General features: G+C 38.4%; 1 protein-coding gene across 4 annotated transcripts in view; it reads right to left on the reverse strand.

The window, feature by feature from the left end:
* The window catches only part of ambra1a (autophagy/beclin-1 regulator 1a), a 104,402-nt gene that overhangs the window by 59,733 nt on the left and 21,173 nt on the right, over window positions 1-23,496 (reverse strand). For 3 of the 4 annotated variants that reach the window (XR_001477341.2, XM_015338572.2, XM_015338571.2), the window contains exons 8-11: window positions 20,703-20,789; window positions 15,923-16,099; window positions 8,781-8,861; window positions 8,527-8,627 (exon numbers count right to left, since the gene is read on the reverse strand). Coding sequence is in view for 3 of the 4 variants with exons in the window: in XM_015338572.2 (XP_015194058.2) it covers window positions 8,527-8,627; window positions 8,781-8,861; window positions 15,923-16,099; window positions 20,703-20,789 (446 nt within the window). In the remaining variant the exon portion in view is untranslated. The remainder of the gene's footprint in view (window positions 1-8,526; window positions 8,628-8,780; window positions 8,862-15,922; window positions 16,100-20,702; window positions 20,790-23,496) is intronic. The other variant, XM_015338574.2, reaches the window with a different exon arrangement.

Genomic DNA, 23,496 nt, shown 5'->3' on the forward strand with positions numbered 1-23,496 from the left:
CTCCCAATTCCAGATAGCAGTAAACAATGGCATTTATCTCACAAAAAAACTAATTCATCTGCTGCAGAATGCCTGCTCTTTTAGAATGATGCTAGAAGCGTCATGTTGAACAAATTCCATCAAAGACCTCTTATGACCCATGAATGCCTATGAAATATGCTGTGTCTGCTTCCTCTGCCAGTCTTTAAGTTTCGTCTTTATTTGGCCACAATTATGTGAAGCACATTCCAAACCTGTTAGAGCTGTAGGCGCTATTTTGCATATTAATCAATGTTTTTCATAACAACATAATAGTGATTGAGGGCCATAAGACCACGTTAACTTTAAAGAAAGTTTAAAGTTTTTGGACCACACATCTTTCTCTTTTTAAAATGGAGTTCTTTGAGGAGGAATCAGAACAAAGACCTTAATGATTTCTAGAGTTCTGGAAAGTAAATCATAAACAAATGATCAATTTCAAGGCAGTTAACAGATCAACAAAGGTTTAATTCTTTAAAGATTTATAATTTCTCTGAAAAGTTAGAAAGTAAATATAAATTGATCAATGTTTGTCTTGAACAATAAACTAAGGCTTTCAAAAATAACCACAAAATACTTTCATCTTGCATTACCATTCTTTTGAACTTTTAGCAGATTGTTTTTGTACAATATGTAACACCAAGAGAAACCTGTATTTTGTTACATATACTTTAGCAGACCTTTTTTCCAACTTTTGTTTTAAAATACCCATTGGAATGCGCTGAACCAACTACTAATGCTAGGTCTTCCTTTTGAAGAAGCCTGCACTAGGCTGACTTGTGACTGTAAAAGCTGTGTGGGCTGGCATGGAGTGAATATGCACCCATGGCCAATAAATGGCTAAAATACACACAGACAAAGCAAAAACTCTCCCCCAACACATACAAATATTAGCCCCAAATGTCACCTGAACATGCTTAATGCTCTCACAAACAGCACAGTATGATCACATTTATCACTTCGTAATTCATAAGTTGTTTATAGATACCACCATGTTCCCCAGCTCAGTCACTGCACTCCAGTTCCATTTCACATTCGTTACCGGTTATGAATTCCATGAATAAAACAGAATCAATCACGAGAAGTGGGAAAGTTACTGTCATCTGGGCGGATGCCATCAATTTAGCCAACCAAACAGCTGATATCCACAGCCATTGGGCAACAACAGAGCAGTGAACCCACTGTGCCAGTGCAAGCAGCAACTCCAGGCTTGATTTTGCAGAGAGATGAGCACTGAAATGATGTCCAGGCTCCTGGACAGAGAGCCCTGACACTGGCCTGTAAAGCAATGGCTTCAGAGACGATGGCATTCCAAAAAAATTGACAAATATAAGCTCAAACATGGGTGTCTAATTGCACACCTAGTTAAAATCCTACACATAAAACGGAGCTACAGTGAGTGCACACTACAGATTTTATGAGCAGGTAAATTCGACTGTCTTGGCTTGGGTTTCTAGACAGTCGAGCTTCTGAGAGAAAACCCAGCGAGATCAGAGGAGATTCAGCTTCCCCAGCTGAGCCTAGAGGCAGGGCAGGAACCTGAGAAGGATCATTGCAGGCTGTGCCACCTGATACATAAAGGTGAGATGTCTGCAGTTAAAACCCAAATGGGAATTTTAGGCTTCAAACCAGATAAAGAGCTGGGAGCTATTAACTTACATTCAGCAAAGTAAAAAAGAAAAGAAACCAACCACCTCAACTAAATCTAAATTGAAAAATGCACAAAATAGTGCAGCTCCACATGCCCTGTAGTATAGAGCATAAATAACAGGAACTGAAGTCTGCCCTGCAGTAAAGTCTTTTTTTTTTTTGCTTGCTTTTTTAGAAAACAAGCAATTTCATCCACAACACCTACCCCTTTACTGGGTTTCAGTTTGATGTCAGCAGGAGCAATGGCCTTAAATGGCTGCGATTCTGCTCATTTGTTCAATAACAGCTCCATGGGGGGTATCTGACCTCTTGGTTGTTTTTATGAAACTAAAAAAAGCGGAGTTCCAGTTTAACAGCTGTCGCGGGTGCGCTAATAAACATACAATTTCAAGCATATTATTTACACGGAACATATTTCTTTCCTTCCCTACAGTATATTGCTGGGTTTTTAATAAAAAAGGCAGATACAGAGACACGTTTCAGAAACTTGCATTATTGATTAAGGCCATGACCTCTAACTAACATCTAGTGGACATTAAACTAGAAGAGATAATTTACTCCTTTTACCGAGGTATTTAGATTAGAGAATACCAGCTCTGCCAATTTAGGCTTTATGGTTATCCTGTGGTTGCTGGGTCTCAGAATGCTGGGACAATGTACAGTCTGATTAAAATAACAAGTGCTTATTTGTTAGAAGTAATGATATGTTAAAACAAAACCAATTGTGTATGACAACAGAAGGTTATATTGCCCCCAGTCTCCCCACAGCTTTCTTTATCAAATTAATAGATGTGCTGCTTCTCCTAATCCTGGAAACAAGCCTCTCAGAGCCGGTTCCAGAAGATAAATGGCCATCTCCAAGGAATTCAGTCTACATTTATTAAATGCGTAAGTACTGTTTATCTGTAACCTGCTTACTTTGCCATTTGAATTAGGATTTCAATATGCTTGCCTGAAGTGACACTGTTGGAAGTATGCTCTTTTATTTTCTAATTGTTCCAATAATTTGGGATTGATTCTTTTAATTTTGTTTCTCAGAAGCAGTTCAGTCACTACTATTTAAATAAGTGCATGGTGTTAAGCAATGTTTTAAGGTGGGTGGTAAAAGGAAAAAAGCATATCTGTAACATGTGCTCCCAGCATGTGATAATCCAGAAGTAACTTCAGAAAACTCAGTCATCTGTACATATTAATATAAAATACATATTTGCTCAGAGTGTCTTGTCAAATCAATTTTTCTTATCATCTTGCTGCTCAAGATAGTTATCAGCTGTTGACAGAAGTCATGCAGTCCACTTCGGTTTATTTACACCTGCATTGGCTGAACTTCACAATGGAACCAGGGGTCGCTTTAAACCAAATAATCATGTACTGCTCGTTACACAAAAAAATTATCCATCGCTTTATAGTACAATCTATTTAAAAATCTGTCCATGCTGTACCTACAGCAGATTCCTGGCAAACAAATGCCATTCTTATAAAATAAATGCAGTGCCACACGCGAGCATCTACACTTTCCTGTCACTCATTCAGCCACTGAAAGGTCACCCTTTGTCTCTCCACATGCCACTTGTGAGGCGGCAGGTGTTATTGGGAAAGTAACCATGGAAACTGTAGTCAAGCTCCAATCTCTTTCCTGATGAGTCCAGGTAATCTGATATCTGGATCAGGCTTCCCATTCATATTCAAATATAGAGGTTCTGAGTTTTCTATTGCTGCGATCCCTCAAATATGACTCTCACCTGTCTCCAGAATCTCTCAAATCTGAGTTCTTTCGAAGTGCTTAATTGCAGAAAAATAAGGCGTTATAAATGTGGTGTACATGCATATGCAGACTATTAGGAAGACTGAGCTATTTAACAATCATGTCTCAAGACTTTAATCAGGACTCATTGCATTTATATGTTGCTATTTATCTGGGAGGATAACAAACATTTTACATATAGAAAGTGTTTTTTTTCCTGCTCCCACTTGGCATGAACCACTGTCAGCCCTGCCTCACAGCAGATCAGGCAGAGAAGAGAGAAATTACTTCAGCATTTGAATTAAGGGAGATGTTTAGGGAGGCAAGTCTGTACAGGTGCCGAGTGGAATTAAGCCAGTACACCACCGTTTCTACTTTAACAAGCCAAGGGGATATTTAATGACCAAGCAGTCAGGACCTTTGTTTAAAGTCTCACTCAAAAAACAGCACCTCATACATCATAGCTTCCAGTCACCATCCTACAACAGTGGTTTAGAAATTCTGGTCCAAAGGGAAGAGTGTAACCTACTGGTCCACCATAAATTAACATAGGCAACCTCGGTTCCCTTAGAGGCCCCCCAGAACAGTACTTTTGGGGCTCAGTTCTGTAGCTTAAACTACATTTACTTTTCTATGTGCTGCACATCCTTAGCTGCTTGTGTCTGCTATTCATTTCTCCTACCTTTCAAATCTGGGTTTGGATGTTCCCCAAATACTGCCTCATAGTAACGGTAAAAAAAAAAGTGTAAAAGTCAGTCAAGTGTGAAGAAAAAACGGGAAGCTTGCTCTTAAGAGATGTGTGCAAGCAGTATGAAAAAACCTTGGGAGCTGAGCCCTTCAGTGAAGAAGTCCTTTTTTATATTTTGTGAACACAGCTAATGTAATTCTGTGTTTCTGAGGTATTTCCTCTTTAAATGGACCCACTGTATTCCCTTCCTTTTTTATGATGAATATCTAAATCGGTGATTAAACAGAGCATGCATCAGCATAAAATGTGGAAACAGAAAAGGCATGGGTTATAAGAAGTAAAACAGCCCGTTTAATCAAGTATGAGGTTTAATCAGCTGTGAGAAATACTGTATATTGCTGTCTCGAAGATTAAGCTGCACTTGTGAACACCAAGAAAATGGAAAAGAGAAGACATTTGGTTTCAGGAAATAAATACAGCAAAGACAAAGGAAAAGAACAGCCCATAAATGTTCTTATTCTGCGACTGCATAACAAAGGATTTCTAATTAAAAGATTAGAAGTCACAGTTGAAAGAAAATGTCACTGATTGATTGAAATTCATTAGATAATTCAAGCTGGTCAGCTCCTTTGATCCTCAATTTTTACAATAACAAGCGTGATATACATCCCCTCCTGCGTAATTAGTAGTGTTGGAGTTGGCTCTGTAAACTAGTGATCAACTTTCCAAATGCCACAATGAAAAGTGGAGAAAGCTAAGGCAAAGAAATTAAAATTGAAAATAATGACCAATATGCCATAAAAACAGGCAGCTACTGGTAGATCACAATGGGACCCTTCTTTGCACTGGGTTCTATTCCAGTCCATTCTGTAATTCTCAGGAAGAAAGGAACAACTGATTTTAGGTCATTAATACACAAACAAGACTTCCAGCTGAGTCTTTCCAGACAATACCAGGGGAACATACTGGCAAGGATGATCACAGAGGTTACAGCTGTTACATAGCAGCAACTCACATTCCAGGACAGAGAGACTATTATGATTTGACCCAGCTCCAGGCCCCTATTCACAGACGTGGGGAAGTGAAGAACAGAACAAGATTTTCACTTGTGATGTTCTCACCCACCGTGACTTGAAATTTGGTTTCTCGTTAAAAATGTAGGTGCCCATATATTGTTGGAATGTCTTCTTTGTAAGAAAAATATCTCAAGAAAGTTTTCAGAACTGCACAACTATATTTTCAAGCACCTATACAACTGTCCGACCATATTTATGAGGACTTTCTATACCCAGGCAGAACGTGTTCATGTTGAATAATCTTTTGTGATGAGGTTGTCAAATAACACTACAAAGTGTGTCATCTGACTAGATACGTAACGTATCAGATTTATACATTTTTCAAGGATGATCCTTTCATAAAATAATGATTCAACCACAATGACTCACGATTGCAATGCAAAAAAATGGTAAAAGTTCAAAAAGTGTTTTTTAACCACACAAAGGAAAACTTTGCAGTTGCGCACCTAGAATACGGCCAATAGTTAATGTTTTTAGTGGCACACAATTTACACCTGGCTCATTGGGAGACAAACTCTGGCCAGCATCCACCTTGATTCCACAGTCTGAGGTTTTTTTATATGACTTTGTCTTCCCGCCAGGCCATAAGGCCTAGATTCAATGTTCACAGGCCTTTTCCACTGTCCGGACTTTCAAGTTCCAACAGGTCATAAAGGGTAACAAAGCTTTAGCTGCTAATCATTTTTTAAGTGAGAGGAACCACTCTTTTCAGGTGGGTGCTTAAACCAATCTGAATCGGGATTATTCAGTTAAGATTTAACGAGTACTTCCATTTTTCACAGTAACTGGTCCTGGGGGGGACAGGTTTTGATATTGAACCATTTTGTTAAGCTGGTTCATAATGTATGACTACAAACTTAATGACAGTTATTTTTAAGATAAGCCTATTTGGTCCAGAAACCTTGCTTGGGTGCTGAACATGGTTTATTTCTGTTTGTTATCTCTGAAATTACTTATAGTCTTTAGTCTTCTTTTGCTTCCTTCTACTCCCTATTTTTATTTTACTCATGGAACATTGCCATGACCTTATCTAATATGCAACCAATACTGGTGTTGCCTTGACAAGTAATTACATGAACTGTGCCAATAATACCTAGCCATAATTTAATGTTTTCTCAGGAAACATTAGTCTACACTGTTTCCTACTTGGCCCTGCCACTATCCCGTTCTCTGCCACAATCTGATCCCAGCACTCTCAGGTTACCCTCAGAGACAAGGGGACATAAAATTTAATAACCACCTCTTTAACTCTGACACCTTAATAATTACAAATTTACAGAGAGGAGAGGAAATAATACGAGTTTAAGGCTAAGCTTGTTTGTCTTTTTCCGTCAATGGAAAAAATAAAAAACAGTCTCTATCTGCCCTCTGCTGGACACAATTGATCATCAAAAAGGAGGTTTTGCGAGGTAATGAAATTAGATTTAACCAAGTAAATTTCTTTGTTTTTTGAGGGGTTGGGGGGATAACATTAATTAAAACAACAGCAGCTTAAAATGATTCTCTTACACCAAGCAGTGTAAAACATTAAGTTTTTTTTCCTTAAAAACAAGGGCACTTAGAGATGGAACATTAATTTCAAGGACACAAAATGCAAATGACCCCTTGTAAAAAGGATTCTGTGAAAAGCCCTAGCCATGATGCTGTATGTCTCCTTATTAACTTGACACTTGAGAGCTTTCTCAATATATTGCTTTCCAGTGTTTTCTCAGGCAGTCAGATCAGCAATCAATCTCACGGCACCTTCTCTCAGAAGCCTTCAGATTTCTCACTATGGCTTGTGAGATTATAATAAGAACAGTCCTTCTCTCTGTTCAGTTTTTGTATATACTTTTGCACGTAAAAACCATAGGAGAATTAAATTCTCCTTCTGCTTGTAAAGCACTTCCTGAATGCTAATAAAAAACTGAATAATGAATAATGAAAAACTGATTAATGAATCAACTATTTTTTTATGAACGCATTTCAAAACTTAAGCTACCAACAAAGAACAAAAAGGAAAAAAAAGGACAGGAGTCACATTCAAAGCCCTTGTCACAATCAAAAACTCTCTCATTGCATTCTTTTTGTATTGTACTGTACGTCTGAAAAGAACACTCCATAAATCAGCACCTACACAAGGCAGCAGCATTTTATTAAATTCCCTTTTACAAACTGCTGTTTTATGAAAAGCTGCTTTCTAGCAGTTTAAGGATCTGAGTTATGATTCACGAAAATTCACAGAATGCTTTGTCATTTATTTACTCTTTGGTTTCATTGCGAAGTGTTGTCAGACACTATCCATCAGCAAAGGGCTTTAGATTTGGCAGATCAACATGCTTTGGCAGCAAATTGATACCCCTGAGCATCACTGATATCCGTTTCTTCTGACCACAGATCAATTCAGGAAGGAATGTTTAAAAAACACAGTTTTAAGTAAGGGCAGGCGCTAAGTCTTTGAAGAGGCACCCGGAGCAGACAGAGCACATGAACAGAAAAGATGCAAAAAATATCAAGAATTGTTATCAAGGTCACAAAACTGGGAGGTCTGAAACAGACTGTACCTCACAAAAGCAGGAAAAATACTCTTGTAGTAATAATTTACTGTAAAGCTGGGTAATATTCTTAATTTGGGTTTAAAATTGCCCATTGAATGCAAGATTACATTATAATAACCCAGCAAAATCTACTAAACTACTCAAACTGATAAAACTTAATGCATATGCAAATATGTATTACATTAAAAAAATAATGTAAACTTTTAGTACCACATTCGGCACTGCCAAAAGAATTTAAGGTTCACTTTATGTAGTGTTCAGTTCAGTGACTTCATCTGTGAAAAGCAGGGCTTTTAATACACTGTGTCTGTTTTAATTCTCTAATCTAGGCCAGCCTTGTGGGTGGCAAACAAACAATTTGGTCCTTATGACTCCAATTTCCATTTGGATACGAGATATGAGTGTTCTGATTTATTGGGGATGAGGTTCTAACTTCTAGTGCAGATCATCATACACTGCTGAGAAACACACTCAGAACCATCCTCAGTTTACACAATGCCTGCCTAAACTAGTGTTGTAAAACCCAGGCAAAAGCTGACAGTACACTACCAAAAGGGAACAGTGTTTACGTGAAACTCCCTAATGATAGCAGTACAACATACAGCTTCTCATCACATATCTCTACATCATATAAGCAGTCAGCTCCGCATGTTCAAAAACCGCACTCCTCCGTATTTTGAGCCTGGTAACTGTTCCTGATTCATGACAGCTAAAATCAAGCTGTTGTGTGAATCTGCCACTGCCTGGCCTCTGCATCAAGTCATCACCCTTGTATGGGTAAGAAATCAGTTACGAGACCGAGATGTTCCTTACCTGCTAGGACTCTATTAACGGAAGAGTGAGTGGCCAAGCCTGGCTGGCCTCTCTCATGAAAAATCCCAGCATACGGTAGATACTCTGGTAACAGGAAACGCCTGTAAAAAAGGGGGTAGGAAACGTGTTAGATTATCAAGTAGTGAGTTCGAAGTGTAACTATCTTATGTTTTGTGAAGTACTTCGGTTTTATTGCAAAATTGGAAGAGGAGCTGGATAGAAACACCAGTTAAGTGTTTTGTGGTCTTACTCACCTAGGAACAAAGCGCCCCAGAGATGGAGCAGACATTCGAGCATTGCGTGGTGTTCGGTGCCTGGCTCTGTCGCCATTATCCCTACAGAAGAGAAATTGGATTACAAAATGTAGGGAATGGCTTTCAGAAAAAGTGTGACCACAAAGGCTTAGATTCTTGTGGGTCACACCAATGCTGAACACTAGTGAGCAGTTTAGTGGGTAGTTCTAGTTTACCAGAAGATAAACTTCCGCACAGTGTCAATGTGTATGAACAATTAAAAAAATAACAGTATGTTAGGATTGCCTGAATCCACTAAGCAGGATTATGCTGTCACTGAATTAAAGATGTTGTGGGCACTGAACTAAAACTGATCTGATGAAACATTTTCTAATATAATAACATTTTCTAAGACTGTAGCACTAATAAGGCAATGGTGAAAATCCCTTCGTCTTCAAACATTAATGCTCTTTAAAACTCTTACCACAATTTTGCACAGTCAAACAGCATGACATTTTCAAAAACCTGACAATCACAAAACATTAACAGCTTCCTCCACCCACACAGCATCCTTTCAACAGTTCACTGCTTATTATTTATTGCTTTTAAAACACTTTTAAGTACTTAATTTCATTGGAGAACAAAGAACAAAACAAAGCTACATAGTGCATTCGAAAAAAAGATTAAGCCTTATTGTGCACTGGAAAAAGTTTAAAGTTTTTAAAGCAAAATTTAATATTCAGAGGAAAACACAATTTATATATTTTTTACAGTTCTTTTCCTCTACAGAGGAAAACCAATGAAATTATAGAGGAAGTGCACACAAAAGTGAAATGACTTCATAAGGAAATCAGAACCTAGCCAGCAAAAACATTTCAGTATGAACTGCACAAGGTGCAAGACAGGCAGCCATAAAATAGAGTAATGGGGAAAAAAAAACAAAAAAAACTGCAGAGGTTTCTAGGAACCAAAAATTACAGAACTTTCAACAAAGTATTACACACCACAGACATTTAACCAGTGCAGAATGTAGCCAGCTTCTGAAAAAAAAAAAGTAGACTTACAAAAGCACTTTATTGGCCTAAAAAAAGGAAGCACCAACCAAAAACTAAGGCTTAGAAAAGAATGACAGATCAAGAGACATTTGAATGTTGCATCAGAAGTAACAGAGAGGCTTTGCAAAACATAGCAAGCTGGGCACTGTGAATTCAACCAGCAGAGTCAGTCATCCAATGCAGGGATGAAGCGTAGGTAAAAATCCACCCAATTCTTTCATGTTCTTGAGACCAGCGAACCAGAGAAAAAGAGAGAACCAAGTCTGTAGTTTTAAATTAGCTGCAAACAAGTTAAAAATATTCCAGCAAGGAAGTGGTCCTACTCAAAACAATTTAACAGCTCAAGTAGCCTACAAGGTAAATGTTTATGCAACTGGGGTGATAAACCTGCCTTGGAGAGATAAATATAAAATCAATCGCAGTTGTGCACCAGCGCGTTATCTATAAAGTCTCAAGCAAAAGATACCCACAGGACTCCAGGAAAACAAGTAGTAAATAGAAACTCTTTGGTCCAGCTGAAATCAATATTATACTGTGGTGCAATTGGGAGAGAGAATGGCTCATTTTAATTGCAGAACAATTTATGACTTGACCTGAAGCAAGCTAATGTTTACTATATTCAAATCATTGCTGGGAAAAGCAAGATAACATATTAAAGCAAATTATTATGACCTTCTTAGCTAAAATCATGGCTTGTTCAGAATTTATTCCTGGTTAAACGTTTAGTAATACCAATAAACCAGGATATGCCAGAAAGCATATTTCCTTATTGATGTTCATCTTAATAAACTGATAAAGCATATATAAAGCTAAGTATATTTCAGTACAAGTTCTTAGTTTATAAAAATATAAAAAAGATTAACTGTGAATTGAAGTAGTTTTTAGTCTCCCAATATCGACAGCAGCACGGTCCTGAGTACTTGGACAAGGCAATGTGTAAGCGTGGGGTTGTTGTCTCCTGGCTAAATTCCATTTTGTAATTATACAATCTGGCTTACCTTTAATTTATACTTAGTTAAAGTAGTGAAGCACTTTTCACTTCTCAACAAATCACCTAATCTGCTCTGCTATTCCATACATAACAGCTATTTATGTCTATATGTAAAGCATTTTGGCTTTTAATGAATCTGAATAAAACATACAATAAAAATGCTAATTATTTCCTTAGTGTTCCTCAGTATTATCAGATTCCTAAAATGTTTGATATATGAAGGTTAATCGTAACTATTTCAGTACACCTAATGTTTTAGCACAGAATGTACTCTGCAAAATATACACATTTCTGGTATAAAGTACATTAATAAGGCTTCAGTGAAAGGCCACTGCAGTGTTTGAAATTAAAATGTTATGGTAGAGTCCAAAATAAGTAACTAAGCCTTATTTACCCATTATTAACCCATTTAATATAAAGGCAACCAGAGTTTTAATGTACTGTAACTGAGACCACATGGTTTCTTGTTTTGGTTTCAAATATATCCCTCAGCCCTACGTATACTTTAATACACTTGTAAATACTAGCAGCCCAATGTGTATGGATTTGTTCAAACATAATTGGTTTAAAAAAATCACAGCTCTTATAGAGCCAACAGCTTTTTTAAACCGCCAGGATGATGAATGAGATTCAAGGATGAACATGGTGATTGCCAGTTTTTCAAGAACAGATTGCATAAAGCACTGATAATGAGGTCAGGATGATGTTTATTTTGTCAAATGATTATCTCCTTCAAGTTCTTTAAAGTGCACTGTGTGCTTTGCACTCATTTTACACTGTTCTAATTCGCACGTTCTGAAATATCCAATAATAGAGTTTGCAACTTAATGTACAGCTTTGAAATGAAGTGTAATACTGAGACAAGAGGAGATGCAGAGCAGTTCTCTGCAAGCCTGCACATGTACAGCTGTCAATCAGATGATAGATTCCTTCCAGTGTTACAGCTCAGCTTTACAATTCACTTTTTAAATTTAAGGGGAAAAAAAGCAGATGCTTAGATTTTGCATACATTCAATCTCATTTTAGCCAGTCTTGATCTCTGAAATGACAGCATTAATCTCTTTCTGCGGCAACTGAGAAAAATAAACTGACCAAACGAGAAAAAAAGCTGCTTTATCACTGAACACGCCACCAAGTTGAGAGTAAACAAAACCTCTCATACAGATAAGCTGGGAACCGAAGTTAACAGCATTGTAATTTCTCATTCTTGATATGAAGAACCATGGTGCAGGGTAGATACCTCTAAATGGCTACTGGTAAGCTGCACTATCTTAATGAGGTTTCACTGAACTTTTATCTGGCCTGTATGATGCATGGGCTTGTCTGCACGCAGCAGCAAATGTGTTTGTCTGTTTTTGGTGGCTGTGTCAGGATGTCTTAATTGAGGAGTGTTATAGCAATACTACTAGCAACAATATATATCTGATTGTAGAAACCTTGCAGTTATTGTATTTCTTTACTAAAAGGTAAAATTGATCCTAAACAGAACAAAAAAAAAGTTATGCATACCTAGGACATGTTCCCTACCAAACAGAAGAAAAAAAGGTTATTCAGCAGCATGATAAATGGAAAATCCCAGCACTCCCAGAGCCTTTTTGGACTAAATTTCACTTACAGGGATTATTCCCCACATTGCTTTAACCCAATTACAAAGTCTCTAATATAGCAAAACCCAGTTGATACAGGGATTAGGAACTGAAGCAGTTATCAGATAATCTGGGTCAGTCATGACTGCATCACAAGGCTTTACCGTTTTGCATCTTACCCTGGAATGTTAAAATAAAAACAGAGAGAGAATACAGAGCAAGCTGGGTCTTACAGTGATAAAACAAAAAAAGGGAATCGCAATAGAAAAGGGCAACTGAGCTGTCTGGCTCAATATTGCTTTTGAAATCATAAAATAACTTCACACATGATGAGAGCTGTACCATGCATAGATATTGAAATGAGTTTTTTCAGGCTCCATGCATCTGTGGCAGTATGGCAACATGTGATGAGGTGGCTCAAGGTTTTTGGTGTTTTTTTCTGGTCTCGTGAAGCTGCTTTAAGACTGCTTTGGCTTGCTTTTTTTTCCAAATTAAAAGCCCTAAATCTAAATAAAGCCCTAAATAAAACAAGTAAAGCTTGCGTGTGGAATGTTAAAAAAGCAAAAATTATCGTTTAAAGACTTTGTGCAGCAAGAAAAACCTAGAAGTCTTCATTATCTGGCATGACTTTAAGGAATAGAAATACCAAACTACGGCTTTAATTTTTAGAGGTTGTATTATGTTAAACGGCAATCTTAAATTGACGGAAAAAAAATTCAAAAAGGAATGCTTTATATATTCAGCCACTAAGCCTTGTATTCATTTAGAAAGTTTCCTATTGATTAACTGAGTTTCCTATTGAGTTTCTTATTTCTATTTGAAAGTTCTTAATTCATTAAATCTATCTCCTAAATCATTTGACGGCTTCCAATTCAAACAAATGAAATGTTAAACTTAACTTGTTTAAAGTCGTGAATATGTATGCCAAATTTTTAAGACCTTACTTACCTTGCAGAATTTTGGCAAGTCTTTTCTATTTTGCTTTCTTTAAACCTTCAGACATGCGATTTTGCAAAATGAAATCTAAAGATATACTAGCATATATCTAGTATATCTTACCATCTGCTGCTCACTAAAACTACAGAAAACGTAAAAACTCCTAATAGCTGGTATGGCCTGGTGCTGGTACAAGCGGTAGGCAAAACAAATTCTTTGCTCCCGAAGGATTGAAGAATCCATGAGAAAAGTCTTTCACTCCTTAATCACCGATGAAAACTAGATGTAAATGTTAAACCCTGTTTACACCTAGACTTAACCTACTGACATCTTCTGATTGAAGCATGAAAGACACTGCAATGTTCAGAGACTGAAAAATTACCTTCTCTCCTTAACAGTGCAGTAAACCCTCAATGTAAGGCTTTTGCTGTAATGGTCTTCAGATTTAACCTACAAAATCTGCTAAAGGGGAATTTCATCTGTAAAATCAGAAACAGCGAACTATCCCTGTGACAACAGGGAAATGCACAAATAATAAAACGATAGATTAAAAAAGATAAAGATACATAGTGGGTGTTGTTTGTGTTTTGCATGCTTTACTGAATTTACAAAACATTAAAACACAAAAATAAAGAGCTTATATATTTAATATATTGTTTGCATATTTATCGGAGCGGTGGCTCTGTGGCTAAGGATCTGCGCCTATGACTGGAAGGTTGCCGGTTCAAATCCCGCGGCCGGCAGAGGAATCCAACTCTGTTGGGCCCCTGAGCAAGGCCCTTAACCCTAACTGCTCCAGGGGTACCGTACAATGGCAGACCCTGCGCTCTGACCCCAAGCTTCTCTCCCTGTCTGTGTGTCTGTGTCTCCATGGAGAAAAGCTGGGGTATGCGAAAAGACGAATTCCTAATGCAAGAAATTGTATAGGGCTAATAAAGAAATATTATTATTTGTATAAAATGGAATGGGAACAACTTTCATTGTGTTGACTACAACTGTTAAATAAGTCAAAAGATCCAGAAAGCATATATATATATACACTACATATTTCACATTTAACAAATAATAAGTGATTTAACAGACATCTAGCAGTTATGGACAGCACTTTCTTTCTCCCTATTTGTCCGTTAAACCCAGTCATCTCACAGCTGATTATGGGATAATACCTAAAAATTTGGTAGATAAAACCAAAGATAAATATTTAATTTTGTTACAATGACATACAGCAATAATTAACTGCCAGATCATAAAAACAGGAAGTTGAACATATCGACTTTACTTTAAAAAACCACTACACTTTCCTGGTTCTAACCAGGATCTTACTCTAATCAGGGCCAGAACTTGCCACGTTTTTTCATCTGAAATTCAAAACGCCGCCATATTCAAGTGTTTCCTAAATGCAACAACAACACTACCAGATTAGCGCACACTAATTCAGAATATTACGAATGAATGTAAATGTAAATGTGTAAATAACATGAAGAACATACAAATCTTTCCAGAACAGAAACAGATATTTAAATCTTGATGCTTTGAATTCCCTTGTCCTGGGATGACTGAAGCCTCGAATGAACCCACTGCTCTTTAATCCAGTCCAACATATAAATTGCAGCTGTCACAGGATTCATTTCCTCCAAAACTGCAATTAGCAGGCAGAAAGCACAGAATACAAAACCCCTGGCAGCAGCAATCTCACACACTCAACAAACTACTTACCAAACCGTTGCAACACACTGCCTCTTTCGCAACATAGCTTAGGAAGCCTTTTGCAACTAACTACCCTGCTTAATTCCACTAGTTTAACACAATTCAGAAAAGAAAAATGGTTAATCCATCAAGTCCATCATAGTCATGTCTGTCCAGTTATCATAAAAACTATACCTATACACACACATACAAATACGGATTTCACTTTTATATTATTTATAAATAAGCCATTTAGCCGTACATACTGTACAATATAAAAATACAGGTCATCATAATAAATCTCAACATATAAATTGAATAATAAATCACTCCTTTCAATATGGTTGCACACAATCTGGCACCCCCTCCAGACAATACAAGGTAAGTACATCCACTTCAATCATCTTCCCTCACCTATGCATTTCATGAAAAAGATAAAGATTCACAAAATCTAGTAAGGGCTCTCCTTCCCATTTTAAAGACGCAGAAACACATTTTTCAATTCCAGCCAAGATTGACGGCACATTTGTATAATTTAAGAGTGTTTCCTTATTACCAACTGCTTAGCAAATTCAAGATAACAGCCTCTGGGGCATGATTTTGAGTCTAAAGTATTTAAATTCAGCACCCTTTCTCTTCTGTGCATCTTAATGTCTTGCACTGCTTCTTTTGCTCGCAAGCCAGCTCAGAGAGTGACTTGTTCACAGGGTGGCCGGTGCACACTAGTGAACAAAAGAGTGCAGGGCATCTGGAACAAGCTACCCAGCCATGATTTCAAAGCCGATTCCCTGGCCGGATAAGATCCTGGTAGCAATTAGGTACCGGAATCCACACCAGCTTGATGGGGCAAGTGGACTCCTTTAGCAGGCTTTCTAAGGTTCTGAATAGGAGGACGTAATCTGAACTCACTCAAACTCCTCGAATTCCACCTCGTTGTTCTCCATGGACTGGGAGGGGTTGCTGGCCGGGCCGTCGGAGGAGGGCCGCAGCCGGTTCTGCTGGTAGCGCAGGGAGCGCTGGCGGATACTGTCCCGGCGGGACAGATACTGGATCATCCTCTGGGCATAGTAGGCAGCAGGGGACAACCTGTAACCACCACCAGCAACAGACACCTTTATTTCATATAGCGCCTTTCCACTTCAAGGACAAGGAATCCCGAGGCACTGATCAATCAAAGAAGGAACCACAAAAACTACAAGTACTGCATCCAGAAGAGCAGCAAAACCTCCTCTGAATGCAGTCGTTTGGAACTCGTCTTCAGCACACAGAGGAAAGCACACTTTCAAAAAGATACAAAAATTGCAACTTGGTTCGATACACAAATATTTTACAGTGTATGCTCATTTCATTACACTTCTTTCCAAGATCTGCATATCATTTTGGAAGTGAAGGAGAAGTCATTTAACTCTATTGGATTTGCTATTTTGAACAAACTGTACTGCAAAATGAGGCTCTAGGCTAGACCTACAAAATTAAAGAACGATTCATGACAATGGGCAGAGAATGATGATGACTTTTGTATGAGATAACAATTTCTCACATTGCAAAAACCATTGCAAGAATATATGCTGTCAGCACCCCCGTCTCATCTACCTGTTTTTAACATCTGCAATAAATGAACATTACAAGCCTAAACAGGGCATGAGTCCCCTGTCTAAGGGCAATCTGTTCAGTGAAGGTCTTTAATCCTAATGCATGACACTCGAAAACAGTCTGTGGAAGAGAGGTAATCAATCACAAAAAGAAGACTGGGTGATCAACCATGGTATGAAAGAGAGTTTATAATGATTATTTCATTTTTCCTGGCACAATTTATTTTGTGTTGGGATAAGCACTTTAAGGCTGACTACTTATTGCAATGGACAGCTCCAGCTTTGTATTATATTAAGAAATATGTCTTACTCCAAAGTATCTCAACAGTGCCTGAGAGACAAAGGCAATAAATGAATTCACTCAAACTGATTAACTTCATACAGCGAATCTTCCATTGCTTTTGTTTCTGTCACATTTAAATGTATTTATTTATAAAGGCTGCAGAATCTATAAACGGAATTTATAATTCCATATGAATGCAAGACTGACGGAACTGTTATTTTGGAATTCAAAGACAAAAAAAAGCTTTTATTTCTGCAGACTACAACAACCTTTTACTAGACGATTTTACTTCAAAGGATCTTCATTAATTTTCTCACATCCTGCTACAATTTAAGACAGAGTAAGTCGTAAGACTATAATAACCATGGTATTTTGTGTATGAATATTCAAACAGAATAACTTATTTTTTAAATCAGTTGTCTCTGATGTGGTTGTGAATGCATGTTTTTGTGTCTTTTTCTTAATGTTCGAAAACAACATATATGAACAAAACAATAAACATTTCCACAGCCACCATCAGAAGCATCTCATTCAAAAGGTTAGTCCCCTGACAATGGCCCTCTAAAATAACACTGGACAGCTGAGACACAAGTACTGTGCAAGGTCACATTCCTGAAGGAGACAGATAATTCAACTGATGGAGACTCTGAGAAGGACAGCAGACATCTTTACATATACACAAAGCTATTCTTTGCAAACATAGTACAAAAAAAGTAAAATACAATTAACTGCTTATCTCAAAGCTTGGAAATGGAAAAAAATATTTAATAATGATGGAATGATAATCCAAATAGAGGTTTTATGGAGGAATTAAAATGAATTTGAAAGTCAGCTACTGTACATGTCCACAGTACAAACAAATAGAGCTGCATAAGACGAAGGTGTCTGAAGGATTAAAAGGCCTGCATCCTTCTTGCAATGAAGCAAAGACCATTAATTACCATTGCATTGTCACATCCGTCAGCTGGCAAAGACAGGAAGCATTCAATCATTGGCTTTATGTTTGAAAACAAGAAAAACAAGATTGTTTTTTACAGGTCAAGGAAGATGGTGCCAAGTAAGTTACTTCCTGTTAAAGGCCTAGATATGTTTTAACAATTTCTTGCATATAAACCAGATATGTGTATGACAAATTGTTGGTTCAGAGAGAACGGAACTCAGAACTCATACTTAGAAACCAGATGTGCTCTGATCAAGAAAGCAGCTCTGCTTTGTGTGACTGTGTTGCTCTGCAGGCCCTGGGACACTGCTGGCCAGCTGGTTGCCTTCTCTGCCACCCTTCATAGTTTTGGAGCAACTGGTCTGATTCTGGTTGTTGCCAAGGCCAGCGTTAAAATTACACATCCGATTTCATTTAAAGATCGCTTTAAAACCCTCTACCTGCTCGGACTGCATTACATTACTAAAACACAAAAACATGGAAGGAAAAGTTTTGTAGAGCTCTATAGCTCTGTGCGTCCAAGGTGAAGGTTAAAGCCCAATCAGCACCCTCCAGCACTGTCCTCATGCAAACAGTGGGATGTAGTGACAAACCCACAAATAAGAACATGAAAAACAGAATTGAAGAACATATTTATCATTATTTTCATTTCCTTTCTTGTGATGTAGCTTTCGGATTTGGGGATAATTTTAATGCGGAGAATAAAAATTCAAAGCAAAATTCGATGACAATTTGCTAATATCTAAACATTACACAATTACCAATGAAATATACATCTGAAACACTGGAGGTGCTTCACCTTCAGTAATACAAAAGCCTGCCCCAATATTACAGGGAGAGCCAGAATGGTTTGGAGGAGGGTAGAGCATTTCAGTCAGCTCTCTACAATGTTCCATTCGTAGGCCGTCATTCAAGCCTCTCAACATACGAAATAGTCAACAAGCTCTGCGAAAAGCAAAGGATCACAGACTGGAAGTAAAGCAGCTGACTAAGAGAGCAGAGAAAGCACTGCGCCAAATTCAATTACGTCTCTTAAAGGTTTAACAGAACGGCGGCCTATAATTGCCCTTCTCTTACTGTGCAGTAGGCATAAGCTCCATCCCAAACCTTCTGATAAAATCTCGATAAATTCTACTAAACACCAGACATCAGAAATTCAGGTGCTCTTTTAAACTCAGAAGACAAGAACTGATGTCAAGGCTGAAGTCTGGAATGCACATGAGGTCTACTGAATGACACTTGGCCCTGTCATGTCTAAGAAAACGTTTAGCTAATACAATTGAAAAAGTAATGGTCATTTAGAGGAATGTTTTTTTTTGAATGGATATTACAATAAAAGAAATATGCAATTTCTAGAGTCAAGAATATTTCTGATATTCAGAAGAGGCCATATTAAATACCTGTATCCAAGTCTTGCAATCTTGGCTTGTATTTTAGATCAACACTAATGCAAAAATAATGCAATGACTGCAAAATGACTAAATTTCCTAGAACCTAGCTAAAACTGTGTTGCTGCATCAGTAATATTTCTAAACTGAAATACACATCAGTCAGTGTCGTAATAAATAACGTTACTCTGAAAATAGCAGACGAAATAAAACAAACCTCTTTACAAAGTAAAGAAGAATAGCCTATTTCTTTCCTCAGTTTTTCATTTATTCATTTACCTACAGGTACATTTCCAAGAACAATTAAAAATAGATGCATGGATTCTGACAACGCTGTCAAAAGCCACTTGAAGATATGATAGATGAATGAAACAGGAGAAAATTAAATGGGATCAAATTGCCTTTAGTCAGGGCTTTGTAGAAACAAGCTGTAAGCACTGAGCACAAAATCAATACAATTCAGGCCAAAATGTGCTGATCTGATGAAAGGTCCTGCAGACCTGACACCCGGAAGTGTGGCTGGAAAATGCATCGCAGGGGTTCTGAAGCGCTGGTTGATGAATACGTCGACATCGGCGGTTGTGGTTTAACAATGCCAATGAAATCCAATTTGATTTGCGCCGAGACGGGGGGCCGAGCGTGACATGGGGGGAAAACAGAACCCAGCCACGCGGTGTGGAAGCCATGGCGCTAGACAAGCCCAATGACCTCCTCCCGTTTGTAGCTTATGTCCTTATGAACCCCCAAAACAGAATTGTGTTTATCGAGGAAAAGGAAGAATTGTGTGTCTCACCTTTGCATGTATAAACCAGCATTTGATAAACAGTATAATATCCATCAAGGAGTAATATATATCTACTGTTTTAAAAACATATAACGGGAACACACACATATGATGGAATGTTTGGCACACGGACAAATAGAATGAACATGAATAAACTTTCTAGCTATCAATGAAGAATCATTTAAGCGCAGGAATTAGTCTACCTTTTTGTGTTTTTATTCACGTCTATGTCCCAGAATCCTGTTTCTCTGTGCCGAATGTTGAAAGTTAAACAATTCAATAACTCTGTTGATTTAATCATCCTTTCATCATTAGAGAGCTGGTGAAAGCCCATACATACATAGGAAGTTCTTCTGTTCTTTGTGCCCTTAGCATCCTCTGTGAACTGTAAAACCAATACAGTGGTCTTATTATAAAATTCCTGAACAGATATAGCCTTAACGCTCACCGGGCTGCTGCATTAAACCCCTCTTTATAGATGGGATGTTAATCCATCCCAGGGCCTCCCCTGAGCAATGCTGGTACCCATTTACACAGCTGGGGGGACTGGAGTAACTGGTGTGGAGTACTTTGCTCAAGGTACAAGAGCAGTGTCTGCAATGGGAACTTGAATCCATAACATTGCGGTTACGGATTCGGAGCCCTAAACCCTATCTAACATTGCCCCCGAAACACAGCCACCTGAACAGAATTAACACCTACCTGGCGGGATCTGGGTAAATGGGATGATCTCGAGACCCTGATATGTCATATCGAGAAAGGGAGATAAGAGAGGACTCCAACAGCCTCCTGCAAAATAGCAGAATAAAAGATGGTAAACCAAGGGTTGCGCATCACATTTCTACCCAGCTGAATGTTATACTTTGATGTTTTCTGCATTGACAAAACAGGATTAATCCCTATTTCATAAAGGCCTTTGTAGACTAGACAGGAGAGTTTCATTAAAGTCCTTTCAATACAGCACACAACTGAAAAATGAAGAATGTCGAGAACTGTTAAAGTGTATCTGAACTAGGAGATGGGATAATAATCTTCCAGAATAGTGAGTACAGTTTCCTACATTTCCTTGCATTTATATAGGCTATCACTTTTCATTCCTAAGGATTGCTAAGTGTTTTGCATATAGGAAGAGACAATTTCACCACAGCTGGAACGTGACATCCACCTATAGGGGAGGACACAGCAGCAGTGATTTGCCTGCAACCCCACCACACACATCTGATGGAGAGATGGGAAACTACTTCACTCTTTAAAGTAAAAGGGAACCTTAGGTAGACAAGAGCACAAAAGTCAATAGTGGAATATAGCCTATTTAAACCCTCTACTCATATGAACAGTGCCATGAGATCTTTAATGACTGTATAGTCTGCACCTTGATTAAATGTCAGATCAGAAGGATGGCCCCTTGCACTACACAGTATCCACAGTCACCACACTACGGCATAAAATTCTGTTCCAGAGGTAAAAGAGCCACCTACTGGTTCACCAGCTCTGCTGACATTTTCCTAGTTAACTAAAAGCATTCACGTCTTCAGCGTATTACAGTAAGTAAATTGGAAAGCATAAGATGAAGTAACACACACAACTTCCTGTACATTGCATACAATGTACATGGATCGGAAACAAATCATTTGAGAGCAACCCAATCACCACATATCACATGACATACCTTTTAGAAGCACTGGCAGCTAGATTTATCAGGTCTGTTACTTGTGCCAAACAGTGTGAGGGCAACTCTGATGTACAGTATGTGGCATCTAAGCTATTCCTAAGGTGCACAGCACAAGAAACTGAAGCTCTGCCAGTTTCAACTGACCTATACAACACTGGCACAAGAAAGCACGTCACCCCTGAGCACATAGGTAATCTTCCCAAGCTTCCTCCTTTCTCCTGACTTAATTTTCAGCTCCAGCCAGTCCATTAAACGCAGGGCTGATTCAGTGAAGTACCCACAGCTGCTCGCAGTCACGCCTGTCCTGTCTCTGCCTAATTGGCAGAACGTGCAGTTGCAGAACAGTGTACACTTCAACGGCACATCTCAGCTGAATGTAAAAACCCAATTCCTTCGGGGATTAGCTGAATTTACTCCGCTTCTGTGGATTAATAAACTGCCATCAGGACTTCCACTCCCAGAGGCTGGTGCATATAATCTGAAGAAGAAAAATACATGCAGCCTCCAAAACGTACTAGAGTTCATTACAGAAATGGGGGAAAAAAAGTGTCTAAAATGCAAATAATAAAATCCAATTTTACGTTCTAAAAAGAACTTTATTACATATGCTGGTTTAGTATATTGTGCCTAGCTCTCACAGAAGGAAACAAAGTGACAAACCCACATTAGGTCTATAGAAGACCATGATGCATGCTAAGGTCTCGGAGAAGGAAATACATAATGATAGCCACGTTAGAAATCAGACGTCCCCACTATTGAAGGCTACTGCGTGACAGGATTCACCTCGACTCTACGCTGTAGCGGGAGCTTTTCCAATGGAGTACCAGGGCTTTGAGGGCTCCGTACAGTGTGTTTTTTTACTGAAAGGACCAAGTACCAACCCCGGCACTCCCACCACACAAGACCAGGGGGCAAGGTCAGCCACTTCCCCCACTGCGCTGCTTCAGTCAGCCTACACAAGAAAAAGAGGAAAGAGCTCTGGCCCCGTCAGCGGAGGAAGGGCCACCTCCTCTCACCTTATACTGGGGCACTGAACCGTATTGACGGAGGTCTGAAATCTTCAATTCAAAAGTGGACTGAACTACAAACTCAAATGAGCAATCGCTGGCATAAACCAGCGTGTAAGAGGTGCCACAAAAGAGTCAGAGTCAGAGTGGCTAGCGTTACACTCCCTGTGAGATGTAAACTTGTGGTTTTTCTGAGGAGCTCTTCTCTCATGCAATGCCCCAAATGCAGTACTTTGACAACTTGATGAGCATTTAAGATGCACTGGGCAATGTAAGTTCACCCCACTCCTCCTTCCCTTTCATGCTATAATCGTTCCAAGACTATAGTTCTCTTGCTAAAACACTTAATTGTGGGAACCAGTACGTTATACTGGATATACTGTAGCAGGAACACATCTACTGCAAAACAAAAACTGAAGCACATGTAGGAAGGTGCAAAGATGGAAATCAGAAATCAGTAAGCCAGGATTTCCTGTTGTGTTTAAGTTTTCTTGCACCGTAACTAAACATGCAGGGATTTTATCTTGGACATCGTGTTATCGGATAATGAGTAGATTTGTTGTGCTTTTATCATGTGTTATAAGATACACAGCATGTTTGCTGCTACAATCAAGTAACGTGACACTGATGGTATCCGGAGTGAACTAAAACTTCACTAGTGCGACAGAGCTCTGTAGTGAATTTTCCAAACTGGAGACCCTGTAATAACCATTTCCAAGAAAACATTTGCTGTCCTGTTTTTAATCTCCAAAGATCTATCTCAGTTCTACAAACAAGTTCTAATAATCATCTTTAAATGCACCTCTGTGGTTCTTAA

The sequence above is a fragment of the Lepisosteus oculatus genome, chromosome 21 (genome assembly GCF_040954835.1).
Source record: "Lepisosteus oculatus isolate fLepOcu1 chromosome 21, fLepOcu1.hap2, whole genome shotgun sequence".
In the NCBI taxonomy this organism is placed as follows: Eukaryota; Metazoa; Chordata; class Actinopteri; order Semionotiformes; family Lepisosteidae; genus Lepisosteus; species Lepisosteus oculatus.